This window comes from Numida meleagris, chromosome 3 (genome assembly GCF_002078875.1).
Source record: "Numida meleagris isolate 19003 breed g44 Domestic line chromosome 3, NumMel1.0, whole genome shotgun sequence".
In the NCBI taxonomy this organism is placed as follows: Eukaryota; Metazoa; Chordata; class Aves; order Galliformes; family Numididae; genus Numida; species Numida meleagris.
Window position 1 is genome coordinate 57774499 of NC_034411.1, and position 19875 is coordinate 57794373.

At 39.0% G+C, this 19875-nt stretch overlaps 1 protein-coding gene across 3 annotated transcripts in view; it reads right to left on the reverse strand.

Moving 5' to 3' along the window:
* Positions 2470–19875, reverse strand: part of LAMA2 (laminin subunit alpha 2) — a 353391-nt gene continuing 335985 nt past the window's right edge. For all 3 annotated transcript variants that reach the window (XM_021391626.1, XM_021391625.1, XM_021391624.1), the window contains 9 exons: positions 18513–18689; positions 17509–17722; positions 12042–12154; positions 10470–10659; positions 8314–8469; positions 5564–5717; positions 5078–5208; positions 4226–4448; positions 2470–2743 (listed from right to left, as the gene is read on the reverse strand). In XM_021391626.1, coding sequence (XP_021247301.1) covers positions 2589–2743; positions 4226–4448; positions 5078–5208; positions 5564–5717; positions 8314–8469; positions 10470–10659; positions 12042–12154; positions 17509–17722; positions 18513–18689 — 1513 coding nt within the window. In that variant the 3' untranslated portion in view covers positions 2470–2588. The remainder of the gene's footprint in view (positions 2744–4225; positions 4449–5077; positions 5209–5563; positions 5718–8313; positions 8470–10469; positions 10660–12041; positions 12155–17508; positions 17723–18512; positions 18690–19875) is intronic.

Sequence of the window (19875 nt, forward strand, 5' to 3'; positions counted from 1 at the left end):
TAGCAGTTTGAATGTGGATTTGAGGCCCAAAGCCTGCTATTTTCAGCATTGTCGGTCTGTCTAGAGCCTCCCAAGCTATGAATCTGTTGTATGGCATAAATAAATAAATAAAAGTCATTTGGGATCATTCCCAGATACCCTGCTGAATCTTCAAAGACAAAAAGCTTTTCTAGTGGTGCTTGATGCATCCACTCAATGATCTATTAAAAAAAAATTAGGCAGTTTTTACAATTTGCTTTTAACTTGTCCATTTGCTAAAGTAGTGGTTGTTTCAGCCTGTTGAATTTATTTCCTTTAGCAGCAGCTGGTTGGTTCTTTCCACCCCAAAGTTTAAGAAATGTAATAATGTACGTTATTTCATTGTTTTTGCTCTGCCCCACACATTCCTCCAAGGCCATGTGAGGAAGAAATAATTCAATAGAGCACAAAGTATAAAGGTCTCTCTCTCTCCCCCCCCCCCCCTTTCAATTTCTTTTATGCAGAAACTCCAGCATTTTTTTTCAAAGGCAAAGCCATCTTTGTGAAAGACCATTGCTGACATGTCTGAGCAGGCCAGTCACAGTTCCCTGCCTCTGAGGGAGGGTGCGGAACTAACTTCTGCCATTCTTATATTGGTTGTCTCTATTTCTCTCTGCTCGAAGTTTGAAAAAATATAAGAATTTGCAAGCACGCTTATGTTAAAAGGAATTGAACATGCTAAACAGAAGTGAGAATAAGGGGAAATGTCTTTAACCTAGCAAATGCCAGTGAGTGTAATGGGCCATATGGCTTAGCTGGTTCTTGCTTTATATGGAATTCATGTTAATAATAGAAAACAGTCTGCAGATGAGTTTTGGGGCTTCATTTGTTCATATTTTTTTTTCATGAATTTTGTAAATATTCAGCTGTATTTGAAATCTTATACGCTATTTTTCTTAAGCTTCTCAAACTATCCTGAAGTATTACAGGGATAGGCGCAGGTAAATACAGGGAACACAGAATAAAATAAATACACAAATACTTTACACTTTGAATGTGCATAACATTGCATGGCCATTAACTGTTTGTTAATACTGCAGGGCCAGTTGCTAGTGAAAACTGGAATATCTCCTGAAGTCAATTCAAGGCTTCCCAAGAATTAGGTATTTTTCTTTTGAGTATATCCAGTGACTTTCAGAATCTCCAAATCATCAGAGTGGAAATGTACACATCTATTATCCTCCCTTGTACTTTTGCAGTGTCCAATTTTCTTCTGTGGCAGTTCTGAGGAAAAAATTGTATACCAGAAGTGCTATTTGTAAAATATGTGGGCTGCTCTGAAAGTGGTGCCTTACAGAATTGCAGGGGTTGGAAGGGACCTCAAGAGGTCATCAAGGCCAACCCCCCTGCTAAAGTGGGTACTCTACAATAGGTCACACAGGTTGGCATCCTGCTCTCAGCATGTCCAAGCACTACCTTTGCAAAAGTCAAGCTTGACAATTTGAAACAATCTGTAGGAAAAACAAAAAAGACAATTTAGTGATGATTTCCTAGTCTTATAAAACATACCAAGCACTAATGGAAAATCACCAGGATTTAGCATTTTAGTGAGAATCAGAGAAACTACTTCTCTCCCCACCATGATGCTTAAACTACTATTTACCGACCACTCTCTAAATTTTATTTCAGGAAGATCTGGATTGGCTACTGCTTTCAGAATACTTCACAAACTGACTACACTGAGTGTTAGATTCTAACTTTTGGAAGCTGCTCATACAGTAAGGGTTTGATTAAATCCGTGACAGCAAAGATTAGCGACGTGTGCCATGCAGTGGTCTCCTGCTTCAGCTCCATTCTGCTCTAATGCAGTAGCGTCCTTCCTTTATGAACTGGATTGTGAATTTTACGATGTGTAGCTTTAAGATTGTGTAGTTGGAGGGGAGCAGTACCAACACTTTTTTTTTTATTAAAAACCATTTTAAACCATTTCTCCAGGTAAATGAGTAGAACCTGGTTCTACTCTCTTAAGTTCAGTGTTCAAATAACACAGCAGGAATTTTAGATATAATGTTTTTTGTAGTAATGCCAAATAAACCAAGCAAGCAGAAATATTTTCCTTTGCTGACCATAGCGTAACAGCAGGCACATAAAACTTACTTCTAAAAACCGTTAAAGTGACCAAAGCAAGCTTTTCTGAAGCAAGGTAAATACCCCTTTTTTAAATGAAGGACAGAGGTGCGAATGCATACACGTCCAATGCGTACATGTGTGTTGGTCGTCAGGCTGGTAAGGAATGTAAGTGCCACAGCAAAGGAACATGCTGCTTAATAGATGGTCTCACTCAGCAGAAGTATGCTGAAATATGTCCATTTCAGACTTCAAGGAAAGGGATGGGGAGAGTAAAGCAATATTTTTCCACTTCCCTTAATAAAAGGCAGGGTTAAGATTAATTATGTTCTCTGGGAGGTACCCTGAAACAGCCATTTGAAGATACCACAAACACTACTCAAATACTTGCTTAAAGACATTTTATTATGAATGCAATGTATATATAGGCTTTTTGGTTTGTTGGTTTTATGTTTTTTATCTGAAATGCTTATATGAACAGGCCCATATGAGCTGAATGACAGTTAGCTTGCAGGGCATGACACCTGAACACCCTTTAGCTCCAGAGCTTTGCTGAAGTTAATCTCTTGAGGTTTAGCGGTACCCTTGGTGAGCTTCAGAGATCGAATACATCCTTTGAAACGAATATTAGTGGTCAGCCCAAACTGAGTCACACCATCTGAGGGGAAAAAAAAAAAAAGGCAAAAGGAATTTATATAAGTTTGAGTTGGAACTTCAGGTTGCTTTACAAGAGTCGTGAAGAAGAACAAATGTCTCCAGAGAGAGAGGGAGTCTTATTTGCATCTTCTAATATTCTCAAGAAATGACAAACGTTATGAACAAATGTGATAAATGCTTAAGGTACTGGTAACAATGCAGTCCTCTTTCCATTTCCTGTCCTGGCATGACACTGGCAGAATCTGAAAACAGCTTACAATGACAGTTTAACTATATAACTAAGTCAAATAGACTTAAGCAGATGAAGCAAAGTGGCCAAATGGCAACTTGCTACCTGTAACGTGTTTGTAATACATGTTTGTCCTGCCAACTTCTAAACTATTTATGCGCAGAATGCTAGAGCAAAAAAAAAAGGGGGGGGGGGGCAGAAAGCACTACAGTTCTCATTAGCCATAACATCAAGTGAAAGCTATTTCCTCAGTATGTGCTTCAGCTTTCACTTGAAGAATGGTTTTCAACCATTCCTTCTTTCTTCCTTTTTTCTTGCCCAAGGAAGAGCAATATTAGATGTGTAATGGCTTTTATGGGAAGCTGGAAGTTGATGTCCTTGCCCAATCTCTGGTGAAATCTCCTAAAACTACTCACAAATCTTTTTTAAAATAAATTCCTGTTGACTTGAATTTACACTAGACCAGGCACACACTGCAAATACTCAGTTTTTTTGTTTGCAAACTGGGGTGAAACATTATGATAAATAAAACAGAATTGACCATTTGCAAACATTTTTAACTGTGCTCTCAGAAAGCAAACTGCTATCAGATAAAACTGATAGTCTATGAACAGATGAACTAGCATTCATTATCAGCACAGTGGTAGATGAAGCTAGCTGCAGAGCTCAGCCCAGTTTAGGATTCTATTCAATTACTTCTTCTAGAAGCAAGTTCACTCAACACTTCCAGACTGCTAAGCAGCAAATTTTGATTATTTTCTTTCAAAAAATCACCAGGCTCTACAGCAAAGATACTTATCAGGAAGAGATGGTGATCTCTCATCTCTCTGTACAAGCTGTCGTACATTTTTCAATTCCTTAAATTTCACAGGCTGATGTATGCACAGTGCCTTGCTTTTTCAAAGATATTCTTCCAGTACATTTAAATTTGTCAAATACTGTTACTACTGATTACTAAACAAGAAGGTACTAAGTGGGAGGCTGTGTGTACTGTGAGCGGAAGAAGGCAGAAAGTGTTCCTGCTGTTTTGTGACAGTATCCCCATTTGAGACTGCACAGGGGGAATGGTGAGAATCCGTTAGGGCTGCAGAACTTGTTCAGAGATGGAGCTGGATGCAGAAATCAGCAAGTTTCATGCCAAGCGATACAAACTTGGGTGTTTTTAGTGTGCTAGTCCTAATTGTATTTAAGACATTATCAAGACACCATTGCCAGAGCACAAAGTAAAGTATTATTTGTGCATTGAATGCTTACCAGGATATCCTCCAACAAAGACAGGGTCATTGGTGTCTGCTGAGGTCGAGGCCCTGTTTGGGCTGTTACCATCCACCTGTCTGTCATCCACAGTCAGCTCCAAACGGTGTTTGATCTTGTTTGCAACAACCTTGTGCCACTGCCCATCACACAGGGTGGCTGGTGCATCAGGCTCATAGATTGCAGAGAATCGGCCTGCACCATTGTCAACGTGAAACATCACCTAAAATCAGGATGTGAAAGTGAGCTAGTTCTCAAAATGGTTGTACAGTTCTTATTTCTGTTGTATTTTTGTGTATTTAAAATCAACATCCTCGGATTATATATGTAGAATCTGTTACTAAATAAAAACTGTAGTGTGGAGTGCTGTCTGTCACAGGCTCAGGGAGGCTCTGCGTTATTTCACTCAAATAAACATGAGTAGAAAAGTGCAAAAATTGTTGTATAGTTGGTCGTTTTCTCATTTTTATCTTTGTTTTTGAGTACCCTCTCTAAATAACTCTCTATAGTGATGGAATAGTGACTGTTTCACCAGACCCTGAACTAAAAGATATACATAAGAAACTAGTATGATTGATGACAATGCGTTTCCTCAAAGCTTTTCATATTCTCACTAATTTAAGTATTGATGTTGCAGTTTTAGGAAACTCAAGTGTTATGAAATCTTTTAGAATATGTTTGTAAAAGTATAAGAACCTCTGGATGTATGGGAAGTGGCAAGTCTAGCATGTAAGATAATCCTGATACTGACAGATACATTTTGAGATCAGAGTAGTAAGCTTGCATTTAAACTAAATGTGCTTTTTTTTTTTAAGAGCCATTTTAAGGAGTCAGAACTGCCTGGCTACTCACTTTTCCATCCACTAATTCGATGCCAAGTCCATCCATTTTCTGGCTGCTGACTCCTAGAAGCACACCGTTCATTCGTGTTGTGCGGAATTCAAATTCCACAAGCAGATCTGTTCCCACTTTGTATGCACCAACTTGGAGAAAAAAGGGAAGATGTAGTAAAATGAAGAGAAGCATTCAATTACATTATTCCTAACATTTACACATTGTGTTCCCAGAGTAATGCGAGATAGTTACCCTGCATAACGTAGCATTATTAATGTACTCCATTTCACGTGAAATCATGTAAGAAATCACAATGGTGGCTGTAGTGAGTATGAGACCTTGCTTAGAAAGTCATGTATTCCATCTCTAGACAAGATAATTGAAAGTTTTAAGTGCGATTTTTCAGTACTGGTCTCACCTTGCTTCCAGGCAACAGCACTGAATGTTTGGAAAACAGCATCTCTTTTTCCTTTGTTCTTTCCCTGTCAGCAAAATTACTGTTACCTGTTTTGGCAAAGCCTGCTCCATCGAAGTAAGTTCCTTTCTGAGCAGTGACAAAGCATTTTCCAACACTGAAGCTTGAAGTTGGGTTATCCAGGTCAACAGGTGATTCTGCCATCTTAAAACTTCTGATGCAGCCATCAATACTATAGGTGACCTGCATTCCACGTTTCAAACAAAATATGCAACAGTGCTAAGCAAGCTGAAATGCTCAAGCATAAAGGGCTAAATTTTGTCATCAAGAAGTGCTTTTCCTCTGCTTCTCTTCAGGATTTATGGAGCTGAATGGAACTTGAATTTTATGTGGCTAATCCTTAATATCTGATTGTAATTGGAATCTAATCTCAGTTGCATAGAGCATGAATAACATTACTTTCCAGAGATGTGATCTGACTCGCATCTATTTGGCTTAATGGAGGGGACATAAAATAATACACTGCATAATGAAACATAGCAAATTACATCAGCAATGCAGGAATTTAATGGCCTGTACTTTACCTTTTTAATTGACTAGGTTATGGCATTTTCAAGTAGACAAAAGATATTGGATATAGTTCTCTGGGCTGCTGGTAATTTTATGAGGGCTTTTTTTTTTTTCCTCCCTTTTAATCACTTTACTGTAGGCCTACTGTTGCATGATAAAACTGAGCTAATAAGTGTAGGCACCTGCAAAAACGAACAGAGCCCTTATGTAAAGGTTGTTGGCCATACATAATTCTTCACATAACCTTCTATAGAGCTAGTGACCACACAGATAATGGCCACAAAGCAGGATTTGGCAAACTTCTGTGACCATGGGTGGTGGAGCGTGCCCAGTGAAGCTGATGGTGTGAATGAGTGAGGTCCTGGCTGAGGGCAGGAGTGAGGGGCTGCCCAGGTGACATTCCAATGGCATCTCTGGCATTTCCCATTCTGTGAACTCTCCTTCCCTAGCTATGCAGGAGCTGCATCTTGGTTCTCAGCTTTAGACAAAGGCCTGATGCAGTGTCAGGAAAGTTTATTCCTGATAACACTGGGAGAGAGAAAAATGATAAATAAGCACTTTGAGGAAGAAAAGGAAGACATAAGCAATGTAGTAGGAAGGAGAACAAAAATCAGCACGTAAAATACAGTGAAGAAATATGTACAAATACAGAAAGGAGGAAGGTCCACCTGCAGAGGGAAGTCTTCACTATTCACACAACCCACTGCATGTAATGAGGCATTATATAGCTGATTACTACTAAACAAACCTGTACAAACTGTTCAAGAAATCTTTAAAAATATCAGTGAATATGTTCAGTTCTGACCTGAGTAATGTTTTCTATCAGATTTTTCATAGGACCTTTTTCTAGTTTCTAAGTGAAAATCATCTCCAAGTCAACATGTTTTGTTATCAAGAAGCCCCATACCGCAGAACAAATCTTGCCATCTTTACCGTGAAAATCAATTATAGAAATACAAGATTTGTAGACAACTTGATAACATTCTGTACTTAAAAACTTGAGTTTCCATATAGAAAAGCAAATCTGGTTACATTTTAATATATCAGGCTGTTATAATTCAGCAAAAGCTGAATTTTGAGTGCTTAAAATGTGACATCTGGTGATGCCAAGCAAGTAGGTATCAGTCCTCTTCACTGAAGAGGAAGCCAGCCCACCTACTGGTTTGTACTAGACTGGTGTCTGAAGAGGTTGATGTCTGTTTAGCAGAAAGCCCTCACTAAGATACTACACACTTTCAACTTTGCTTCAGAGACTTTATGTGAAGCCTACAACACAATATTCTATTAATACACCATGAGATGCATTTTACTGAGAATGACTGAAAGGCAGGCAATGATTTTTATCTTCTGTGAATGACATTTGAAGTCACAGCTTCATTAAATCCTGAAGTACTTAAGACTGTCAGAATCTGACATGATTTTTATTGCCAGACTGAGCCATTTATCTGCTTGGGTTCCCTCTATTACTTCTGACAAAGAGCAGTAGGTAAGGATTTAGTGTTACCTTTCTCCTTAGATTATTATTTGTAAATTGCAGTTGTATTTCAAAGAATGTAATTTAATAGTATTAGGAATCATAGTTATGTATGTTTTTGTTCTTCATGCCTCAGATCTGTTTAGGTAAATCCACATGGTCTTGGTGAGAGAACACTTCCTATTTAATCCTACAGTGTTTAAGCCAAAATGATGCCTGACCTCTCTGGGCTATCATCTGTTTACAAAGATATCTTTTGTGTCAGCAAGGAAGCTGGCCATTTAAACTGAAACTTTTGATAAATATGCACACTTGAGGACAACAGAGTTTTCATGGTCTACTTCAAAACATCTTCTTGCCTGCGTTAGTAATAACAACACAAACCCAACTACTACAGTAAGCAGCAGTACTACTGGATACTTTATCCAGGATAGACTTAGCTTCTACTGCTTCTCATAGAAGATGCTTTCTCTATTTATTGGTGCTCATTGCTAGATGAATTATGGCCAAGAGAAAAGGCAAGTAGCGTTCAGGACCTTATTATCTGGCTGTGAAGCGATTCAAGTGGATACTAGTGTGTGGATCTTTCTACTTTTCTGTAATAACTGCTTGCTATTGCTAGTTCTTTGCATTAACTGGATTCTGAGACCAATCCTTCCAATGACAGAAGGTATTATACCTTCAGTAAAGTCCACTTAATCAAAATTCTTGACCAATCTGTGGAAAAACAAAACTGGGAAGGTATAGGTACTGATCAAGGCATACTTAAGGAGTGTAGGATACTTGGTTACTTACCGGACCAATTCTTCTAGTTGTGTAGTTTACAGGCAGTCCTCCAACATAGAGCATTCCCACAACGTCCAATATATCAGCTTTTTTTGGGCTAACGGTCCTGTTTGAAACACCATCTACTATGAGGTTTCCTTCCTGCTTGGTTCGAATGACTTTTATCTAAAAAGAAGTACAAATGTAATACAGTTACAGACAGTTTCCTTATAATAAAGTGTTTCCAGATTGGACTGTTGGGCTTATTACAAAATCTATAACAATAACTGAGAAAGTAGTGGTTAGCGGAAGTGTTTGAGTAGCAATAATGGGTAGTGTCCATGGAATAGAGCTCCTGTACAAGGTTTTGAGCAAACATATGGTTGCCTTTTAATTAGACATGGTTCAGGAGACATCACGAGTATTACTTATTAGAATTACTGAAAAGATGTGGGATTCCATTTGACAGCTAAATTACTGATATCATAGGCATACTACAATATTCTTTTTCCTAGAATCAGATAGTAATGTTAAGTACTAAAAATAGCAAATGTTGGCTGATAACAGCACCTGTTGCAAAGTGTTATTACAGCATGGTCAGGGTATTACTTAGGTCATGATTCCTTTAGCTTGAGTATAGCTCAAATCATAGTTCAGGTTGGAGTAGTGCCAGCTGTGTTTGTAAGGCTTCTGTTCAGACAAATGGGCTGTGAATTGCACTGAAGGCATGCAGATGCTTCAAAGCTGATGAGATTCTGTCCCAGCAACTGAAGGCTAATTTCTGTCCAAAGATGATAGACCCGATGGAAACATTTCATTCTGAACTGTTTCAAGGATTTTTTCTCCTTTCTTAAAAACAATGTGTGGTCTTTTATTAAAGAGATTGCCTTTCTCCTAGCTCTCCAAAAACGACCAGATTTTCTTGTGCTTTTGGGAATTCTGAATTTGGATTTGTCTCCATTCTCTCCTATAAAAATGGCATTTACTACTAGGGTTCATCTCTCGCAGAGTGTCAAATTGCATGCCAACAAGGATAGCCTTGCATTAAGAAATAGATACTTCTGTTAGTATGTTTAGAATATAGAGAAAATATGGCTAAAAGGGCAAAACACTTGTTTGTTCTGTATTTATAGAAGGCCTTAGCAGAAAGCAGTGTTAGTTTACTAGAGTAAACTAGTTAGAGTTCTGAGGCAGTAGGTAAAACACATGAAATAATGACTACAACTTTATTTTTTCCCCTTATGAAACTACCTTGCATTTTTGAGTGTTTGCTAGCATCAAAAAGTTCCTGAATAGAAATCCAGTGAAAATAAAATTCCTATGGTACAGCTGAGAATGAAGCAGAGAGGGACCAAGGATGACTACAAAAAGGGTGTGGTAAGACCAAATCAAGCTCTTACCAAGTGCGATTAGATTTACTCTTGCTTGGTGATAGAATTATGGATAGTGCCTATATCAACATCTGTTCAAAATGTTATAACTCTTATACCATATAGCTGGAATATGTAGTTACCTGTTTTCTTCTGTGTCTTTACTGTTGCCTTAAAGCTGTTATTTTACTTAATAAATATACTGTTTCTGTTGTCCTTGGCCCAGTAAATACTGAACATCATGGCTGCGTTATTGTTCCTTCCCTTACCATCAGAAAGCCACTTGTGGTATATATTGATATATGATTCCTCTCATAAAGTCACAAAAGAGGCTGCCAAATACATCCATGAATATAATATGAATTCCCGAATGAACTGAATTAATGTTGCGGGGAGAATTTACTTGAATGTTATTTTTTTGTTGTTCTTAGCATTGTGTCTGAACAGTGACATTATCAAACATATAAACAACTGGCTTTAAAGGTTTATTCAAGCATGATAAGCTAATGTTCACTGGAGTCCTGTTAGGAGGAAGGAACATTTCTGAAGCTCCTTGCAATACTTGGAGTATATTCTAAATATGTCCTGAAAAACACGTTTCTTGAAGGAGAAATTTCAAAGATCAACACTAATATTTTTTTGATAGAGCATGTACTGTGTACCTAACATTGGGCCTTAATGCATACATTTTGCAGACTACGGAAATATCTAATTGAAGGCTTAGCTTGTATAGACTACGTTTTTGCAAATATCTTAAGGCAAAACAAAGCTCTTGCAGTGTTATAAGGAGTGATTTTGTATTAGAGACTGTAATACCTTGTGCCACTGGCCATCGTTTATTTTATTAGGAATCATTGTGTTGGTGTCTCCGCTCCCCAGATCGTAGCTGAAGTAAGGCAGTCCATTCTTTATCTGAACAGTAGCAAAATCAGCATGGTTGATGCGGGCCATATAAAACAGCAAGCCAGAGTCAGCCATTGTTCGGACTTCAAATTCAATTGTAAGTCTGAAAATCAAACAAGTAGGAAAACAGAAACAAAGGAAAGGTTATTTTGTCTATTGTGAGACTCTGAATATATCTTTGCATTCATCTACAAAACTTTAGAGCTTGTAAAAATGAGTTTACAAGCCCATTTTACTTGTCCATCAGGGCTGAGGCACAATAATTTGGTCATGTGTATGTTGCATTTCACACACATCTGATCCCTGACATGTGAATGTTCATTAGCCCTGTTACTGTGGAAATACAGAAGTGCAATTTTGGCACAGAATTTGGAGATACAGTTTCTCAGCTGCAGCTGTCATTGCTGGAAAGTCCCTGCATTTGTAAAATTCCAGTGTCGGTACCCATCATTCAGACATACAGTGCTCACAGAGAGGAGAGGGCTGTAGTGACATTCAGCAGATGCTGAGTGTCTAATGAGTCCTACTGCCTGAAGACAGGTTACAAAACTTTTAGAGATGCATAGAGCAGACTTTACAGTTGGAATATTAAGTGCTAATTACCTGGAAGTAGTTGATTATATAAATATAAAAAATCATTGCATGAAATGGGCCAGGCCTGGATTCTGATTTGAAAAGAAGACACGCGAGGACTGGACCATAGGATTATATTTTTCTTTTAATTATTTTCCTAGTTTTCTAAAATTAGTGTAAGTAAAATATACAGTATAGTGTCTTAATGGGTTACAAATAAGTGGGAGGCTGGAGAACTTACAAATTAGTATGGCAGCAAAAATGCTCACTGGTGTAACATAGCATATTTCTTAATTATAATGTGTCTTCACAGCAAAAGTGAACAATTAACAAGTTATAGCTTCCCAAACCTGCTGAATACATCTGTATTTTTAGAAGAAGCTCTTGGAACTCCTTTGTATGTCAGTGTGTCGGGGGGGGGGGGGGGGGGAGGGGGAAGTAGGTTACTTTAGGATGTCAGTGTCATTTTGTCTGTCTACTGTGCAAGCCTAATCTTAACTACTGCTGCAAGAAAGGGAATACAAGGTTGGCTTATTGCAAGAAATTAAGTTACTGAACCAAAAAACTTCTTTCCAAAAAGCAACCTATGAACTCAATTACATGATTTGGTTAAATTCTTCTGTCTGCTTTTTTTTTTTTTTTTTTTTTTTTTAGTCAGTTTAGGATCTGTGTGTGCCTGAAAATTTACAAAAAAATTTAAAATGTTTTTGGGGCTACTGAGATGGGCAGTTCATTGCCTAGATTTCACACTTCAATGGTATTTACATTTGTGCAGTGAAAAGAATTAGTCATGGAATACGGTCATTTTTAGATTACGCCCATAATTGTTGGAGAAGCTTTTGTGACGACAACAAGTGGCATTTTACTTTGATGTTACTTCATCAAAATTCATTACTGAAATAAACAGCATACCTGTTTTTCACTTTGGTGTCATCAAATGAGACAGCAATATGGCTATTCCTTGAAAGACCAAATTGCTTGCCACCTTCCAAAATGCTTGGTTCCGTGTCAGCAGCACAGGAATCCTGCAAAACATACAGTGGTCATGTGAACTTTGCATTTTGTATCTTAGCTGTGTACAGGCTGTAAGTCCTCCAGCTGCTCAGGAATCAGAATGTTTCTGCTAGTCTAGACACTAGCCCTGCACTTCTCTGGTGTGCTGATGTCTCCCCAGGCTAGCTGAAGTTATAAAGCAGTGTGACAGGAACTTGCTTTAAAAGCAGAGCTCATTAAGTTGGTTGTAAAAGCAAATAAAAGTAATGTATGAGTATTGCTGCTTTCATGCCATCAGTGGATATTTACAAGATTCTTAAGTGATTTCAAGGCAGCTCAGTGTACTTCTCTCTCATATATGAGAGTTTTACACCATAGGATCTCATCTTACAGAAATGAAGTCAGACTTAAAATTTAAGGAGATGCTATGCTGTCAACTTCAAGTCTAGTTAACATAAAAATAATGAGCTAAAAGTATCTACAGATCTAGCATGTGTCAATGAGCCTTCACTTTTTCATATTTTTTTTACAGTTTTTTGTTTAATATGATGTTTCCTCTTGTGGGTAAAAGGCTCACAGTAACAGTAAGGGAAGCAACTAATTGGTTTATAGAAGTAATAACTTTCAAACTTCTTGAGCTGTTTAATGCAGATGCTACCCATGGTGTAAATGAACCCCCCCCTCCCTGCCTGCTTTGCTTTTATTAAACTTAGAGTGATACAACAATGGCAGGTAGAACACCTCTGCCAGTATAATTTCCACTTTTTAATATCATCAGGTCTTTAAATCTCTGGCCCTAAAGCTCTAGGATGTGGCAGCCTGGGGCAATGAGAGACCCTGGTAATTGCTGGCTCCTACTCATGCCTAGCTTTTGCCTCCCATTGAGAGTATTGTGAAGAAACTGCTCAGAAGATCTAACACAAGGACAACAATACTACAGGGAAAAAAACAAATATTGGTAGCTGCAAGCTCTGTTTTTAAAGCACTGTGCCTGATATCATTTGGAGTTGGTGGCAGCCTCTTATTTGAGCCCAACTCAGCAGGGACCTGCAAAGCACAAGGTGCAGTGCTTTGCTAACAAAGAGCTCTTTCTGTGAAACGTTTGGAAAATGTCATGAGTGACTCATCAGGCACTGAGATTTCAGCTGCAAAGAGGAAATTTCTTTCTCCCTTTCAGTCAAGTTTTCAGTGCTGTTGTATTTTTTGCTTTATGCGTCACAAAGACCTTCACAACAGTGTAGAGAACTTCTAAAATTAATTTTCCACAATTAATGCTCTGTAGAGAAGAACACCGTGCATTATGACACATCAGTGTGCAAGGGAGGAAAAAAAAAGCAATGAAAATTCAGCAGGACCAAAGAAAGTTATGAATGTGTGATAACAGACTTCCAGTGAGCATCAAACAGAAAAATAAACTGTATTCCCGAAGTGCTGGGTAAAATTTAAAATTTTTTAGTTAATTTAATACTTACGAGTTTGTCTTGGAGCTTAACCACTACATTAGTAATAGATCTATGTGTATCAATCTATCTGTATATAATACCTTTGTAGCATTAGGGCTTGCTAAAATCTGAGATCAGGACTAACTGCTGGTTCTGGAATGACAGGAAAGAATTGAAAAATAAACTAATACATACTTTCCTGTGGAACGCTTTACATATTTCATGTTTAGAGGACACGTTCTGACATTCAGTTCACTCGTTGGCTGGTTTATATTAGTGAAGGCTCTGGCCCAGACACTGTGGCTGCTCCCGAGCACCAGAAAAAGCTGCAGTTTTTCTGCATCTCAGCAGGAGGACCGTACAGAAGTGCAAGATGTGAGGGAACATGCCAGACACACCTGCGATGGTTGGAATTGTACCAAGCTTGTACCAATTAATTATGGATAAATATTGATCAATAAAAGTCAGTGTCCATTGGGTTGATGGGGAAATGTCAGTAAAAGAAAGAAACGTCAATAGGGTGTGCTTGCAGGTTTTATTTAGGTTTTATTTAGAAGGTTTTATTTAGAAGCTTATTTCTGCTTTCATTTTAGCTAAGGACAGCCAGCTTTACAGCCTCCACAAAACTGCCAAGTTAGCATGGATTACTGGCCTATTTTAAAATATCCTGGCTCTGTTTTTTTTCTGTAATGGCTTTAAGGTGTCCTACATTTGAATGAGGCTGCTCAGTAATCTCCTATATTACCTGAGAGCCTCAAGACTGAACTCTTCAGCTGCACTTTCAGATATCAGGTAGTCCGCTGGTAAGTCAAGGAGTGTGAATCACAGCAAAAATGAAGAAAAGAAAAGCCCATTGGTAGACCATGTCACACATTCTCTACAACTGATGCTGTATTAGTAATCACAGGGAAAGGAAAAAAGGGAACACAAGTGAAGCAGCACTCAACCTCCATGGATTGTGTTAATAAAGCAATGAAGTAATGCTTGGAAAAACGTTGGAAGGTACCGTCATGGGGTCAAATGCAGACGTAATGCTGGCGCTCTTCATTTCAGCGGCAAGCGAGTCCTGAGAAGCAGTGGATAACATGAGGCAGAAGCAGCAGTTACCCAAGCACTGGTCTCAGTTGAGAAACATTTTGGCACTTGCAGGAAGCAGCAGCAGAGTAGTGACCAGTGTATTTCCCAACTCCTGTACTTCTAGATCATGTTGCCTTTAGCAGAGTTACTTAATTTTTTTTTTCCATTTGGGATTTAGCTCCCCCTCCCCACAGAGATGCACAGTGGAGATCTAAAAGAACCTCTAAAAGAACTTAAATGAAACAGATAACTCATTCAGGCCTCTTAAGTGCAAATGATTTTTTCTGCTGTGCATTCTTCGTATACAGTATTTCTAAACTGGGCTTCTGTCTAACTGTAACTGTCTCATTATTAAACCCTAGTTAATTATTTTATTGCAACGTTTCCTAGAAAAATACTTTGGAAAACTTAGGCAAATGTAAAAATGGTCCAGAAGCTTGCCTTATTTAATGTAGTTTCAGGTCTTTGGAATACTAGAACTGTTTCATTTTTTTCCAAGTGAGAAAGTGGAGTAATGATGTTGTATTTGGATTTTTATTCTGAACACCATTTTCAAGATACTTCATACAAGACTCACCTAGTCAAAGTGGAACTAGTTTATGGTGTTAACGAAGAGATAATACTCTCATTTTTTCTCTCAGATATTACAGGCTCTTTGTTTTGTTTGACTGCACTCTTACAACAGTGATCATTAAGACTGGCTAACCCTTTTTACCTTGTTGCCTCATTCCTTATCTTTGTATGGTAACCTCACTATGCTGCATATTTGCAACTTTTAACTGAAAACTAAGATGCATCAGAGCCCTTGTATTACAACAACTCCACCTCGTGGGAGTTAATCAGAATGCTGTCCTGAAGTATGAAAGGGCCAATATATACAATTCTGGGGCTAAGAACCTAGGTGTAAGTATGATGGAATCATAGAATCGTTTGAGTTGGAAGAGATTTTCCAGATACACAGACCGCTGCATGTGTTATAAAACCGTACTGTGTATATTTCACCAATGAAGGTGGCCATGAATCTCGAATATAAATTAAACTTAATGGATTTAGACATAAATTTGGTATCATTACTAGAAAACATTACTAGATATCCTACTTATTTTCAAGGAAAACCACCTATGAATTTTGAAAACAAGGCAGGTAACAGGGAATGAGTGACGCAGTGAATTCAGCTTTGTTTCTCCTTTGCTGACAGAATTACATCCTGGTTAATCCTAGCTTTCACCCGGTTTGGGAGCTCCTTCACAAATGGTTCATAAAGCCAATCTGAGAGAAACTGTCCAATTTGCTGCCTCGGTTGTGTTTGAGATGTATGTGTGTGTATATACCACACAAACTGAGCTATATACTGTATAAACCCACAGTTTGTATGTGTATGTAACAAAATGCAAATAATTTTTCTCCTCAGGGTAATTTCCTGTGGATATATTATTCATATTAATAAGTAGTTAGATATCTAAGCTTATATCAGTTTTGGACAGCAACATATTGCATCAACTTGTAAAAGATCATAGAATCATAGAATCATAGAATGGCTCGGGTTGAAAAGGACCTCAAAGATCATCGAGTCTCAGCCCCCCTGCCAAGTGCAGGGTTGCCAACCACTAGACCAGGCTGCCCAGAGCCATGTCCAGTCTGGCCTTGAATGCCTCCAGGGACGGGGCATCCACAACCTCCCTGGCCAACCTGTTCCAGTGCGTCACCACCCTCTGTGTGAAAAACTTCCTCCTAATATCTAACCTAAATCTCCCCTGTCTCAGCTTAAACCATTCCCCCTGGTCCTATCGCTATCCACCCTCACAAACAATCGATCCCCCTCCTCTTTATACGCTCCCTTCAAGTATTGGAAGGCCACAATGAGGTCTCCCTGGAGCCTTCTCTTCTCCAAACTAAACAAGCCCAGTTCCCTCAACCTTTGCTCATAGGAGAGGTGCTCCAGCCCTCTGATCATCTTGGTCGCCCTCCTCTGCACTCGTTCCAAGAGCTCCACGTCCTCCTTGTGCTGGGGGCCCCAGGCCTGGACACAGTACTCCAGATGGGGCCTCACAAGAGCCGAGTAGAGGGGGACCACCACCTCCCTCTCCCTGCTGACCACTCCTCTTTTAATGCAGCCCAGAACATAGTTGGCCCTCTGGGCTGCCAGTGCACACTGCTGCCTCATGTCCAGCTTCTCGTCCACCAGGACCCCCAAGTCCCTCTCCGCAGGGCTGCTTTCAAGTACTTCTTCCCCCAGGTTTTATAAATACCTGGGATTGCCTTGGCCCAAGTGCAGCACCCTGATGTGTGGCCGAAGTTTCTTCTTAAATGTCATTGTGTAAGACTGCTGTTATTTAGCTTCTTAAGATCTCTGACAACCACCGTGGAGCCCGATTCAGCATTGACTAGGGTTTTGGTTGTTAAGTCTCAGGACAAAATTTATAAAATAGTGGTAGAGGAATTGCCATATAAAACACCCCTAGTCTGCCTATTTCTTCATCCTGTCACTTAGTTGGCTGTTATCACATGCTTCAGAGAACAGCATAAGAAACATTGTAATGATAAGGATTTCCCGAAGGAAAATTTCTTTTCCAATCTTGATCAGGTTTTGATGGGCTTACATCCTGCAGTGTTTAGGGCTAAGCATGCAAGCCAAATGGAATTCTTGCTGATACATCATTCTTTGAAATAATGTTGAGATAATTCAAGCAAATATAATCAAATGGATTTCCACTATCCGCAGGTTTTACTGACAAGGTATTCCCTATATGGAATCTTGCTGAATTGTTACTATTTTTTGACAAATTATTCTTGATGGCTCATTTCTCTTTTTTGCCTCACAAGAGAAATTTTCCAAACTTTAACTAGGTGAAGTGATCTACACTTACAAGTGCTGAAGATAAAGATGTTGGAGGAGGTGGAGAGGCTACAGCAGGAGGTGTCTCTGCTGTTTCTTTCTCTCCATCTGGCTCAGGTTGGATCAGGACTGTTGAAGGAGTTGGTTTGTCTTCTTCCTCAGGTGGCCTGGCTTCTGGTTCTGGGGAGGGACATTGGCCAATATCTGCATTTTCAAAGGTCACGTGTTGAGCAAAGTCCATGGGGCTGAGAACACATGAAGAAATCAAGGTCTGTTATTAGTTTTTCAACTACTTTACCACCTATTTTTACAAAATAGCTATATGCTGCAGTTCATTTCCACCTCACAGGACACAACAGCCAGGATTAAACTCATCTCTTTTATTTACTGAGGTGAAACACTTAAATGAGAAGGAATAGTCATCACTGGCCTTCCTTCCTACAGTCAGTGCAGAGGCATGCATGCTCATTGGCAAATTCTGTTGGCCTTGGTAGGCTGAATCACATGGTAGAGGGATCCTTCTCTCTTTGGAGTGTGGACTGATGAGATCCTAATTTAAGATCTTGAGTTATATTAAAGTTATATAAAAGAAAAAAATGGAGAAAAATGGACCTTCTATAGCGGTTTTACTTTGTTCAGTGTCCCCTTTCTTTTTACTTAAATGTTCCTTCCAGATTACTGTAGCAGGCACCTTCCACAAAGTAAATTAATTTTCTCAGTATTTGTCAGAATTTGGATACTCTTGGAAATCAGCCTCACTTAAAAGAAAATGCTGGACTCCATAATGCCTATCACTGAGGCAAGCCTTGCTGCAGTATTACTGTTGAATTTTTCAGGTCTATTTTATCGTTAAATAGGTAGGTGCTATATTGACTGTAAAAGACTTCATTAATTGCATGTCCTATGGAGTGCATATTACAGACAAAAAATACAAGGTCATATTAAGAAAACAGAACATGTTCTCCCACGAGAACAAGGTTTCTTTTGGTAGCCAAGGCATTTTAACAAACATTTGTTGGCATTAGTGTGACTTACGTGGCATTAATGACAAGATTCCATATACAACCCTCAAATGGTGGTATGTTTCTGAGAGGTGCAGTATGAAACTGAGAAGAAGTACCCCCGACAAAGAGTTTCCTGACAGAGATGGGCTGGTCTGCTGGCAGTCTCTGAGACTGGACTTTGTCTTCATCTACTTGAACAGTAAACATCCTGTGGGGAAAAAAAGCATTTAAAAGCAAAAAATACATATTCTATTCCAGTTATTGCTTGTATTAGCATCGCCATTTTGCAGGCCCTATTTGCCCCTGCACCAGTTATTACACTGAATGAACCCAAATTCTGTAATTAGCGGTTCGCATTAAATGAGTCTTAACCTCTAAGAGGTTTTTAGCTACTGCTACGCTTCCTTGGTAAATCTCCAGCAGAGCTTGGCAAAGTGGTGCTGCGGAGAGGCAGTAACATCAGCCTCTGGTTGAACAGGAAGAAGTGGTTTGTAGTGTGACAGCGGTGACATGGCAGGAGCCAAGCCTGCTGTACTGTGATGCTATATAGTCATACTGTGCTCAGTAGGGTCACAACAGCAGGCGGTTGCGTTTCATATGGCTCCTTATTTCTTGGTTTGTACAAGCTATTATATTCTTGGAGGGGGACAAACTGCAGACTGTTCTGATTGTGGGAATCAACTGTAGCTAATAAGTGCTGTATGCTTCCTAGAAGATCTGTTGTGTTTTTTTTATTGTTGTTGTTTTTTTTCCAAGGGAGATGGCAGAGCAGAATGTTTGATTCTTCATCACACACTGAGGCAAGTGCTGTAATTCACTCTCATAGGTAACACATACATACATACATAGGCTACAAGCTAAAGGCAAAGCTGTCCCATAGAATACACTGCTAAGGGCCTGAAGAAGAAAGTGAACTGTATTGTCTGTAGGTCTCTGTAAGCACAGTACTACTGGCTGATCTAGCAGAGCCAAGAAATGGGGAAAAAAGAGCAAACAGAAAAGTCATAAATGTGGTGCAAACCTTCACATCTACAAAGAAAGCTGATACAGGGGACAGAAAGTGACAAAGTGGTTTTTGCAAGCCAAGGTTGTGTATACTGAGAAGGCAATATTAATGTAAGGTCTGTGGAACTAACTTATAAAACAAGATAAAGCACTGAGAGTAAAAAAATACAAATAAAAAATTAACTGCTGTCTTTGAGTTAATTTACAATTTAATGATGAAACAGAAAATTATTGAGGAAATCTAGCTGAAGATGAGCTGAGTCACAAAGGTTGGATAATAACTTCAGTATTTTTGAATGCGAATGTAGAATGCTATTTGGCATAATTTCTTTATGTTCGTAGAATCATAGAATGGCTTTGGTTGGAAGGGACCTCAAGCTCCGACCCAC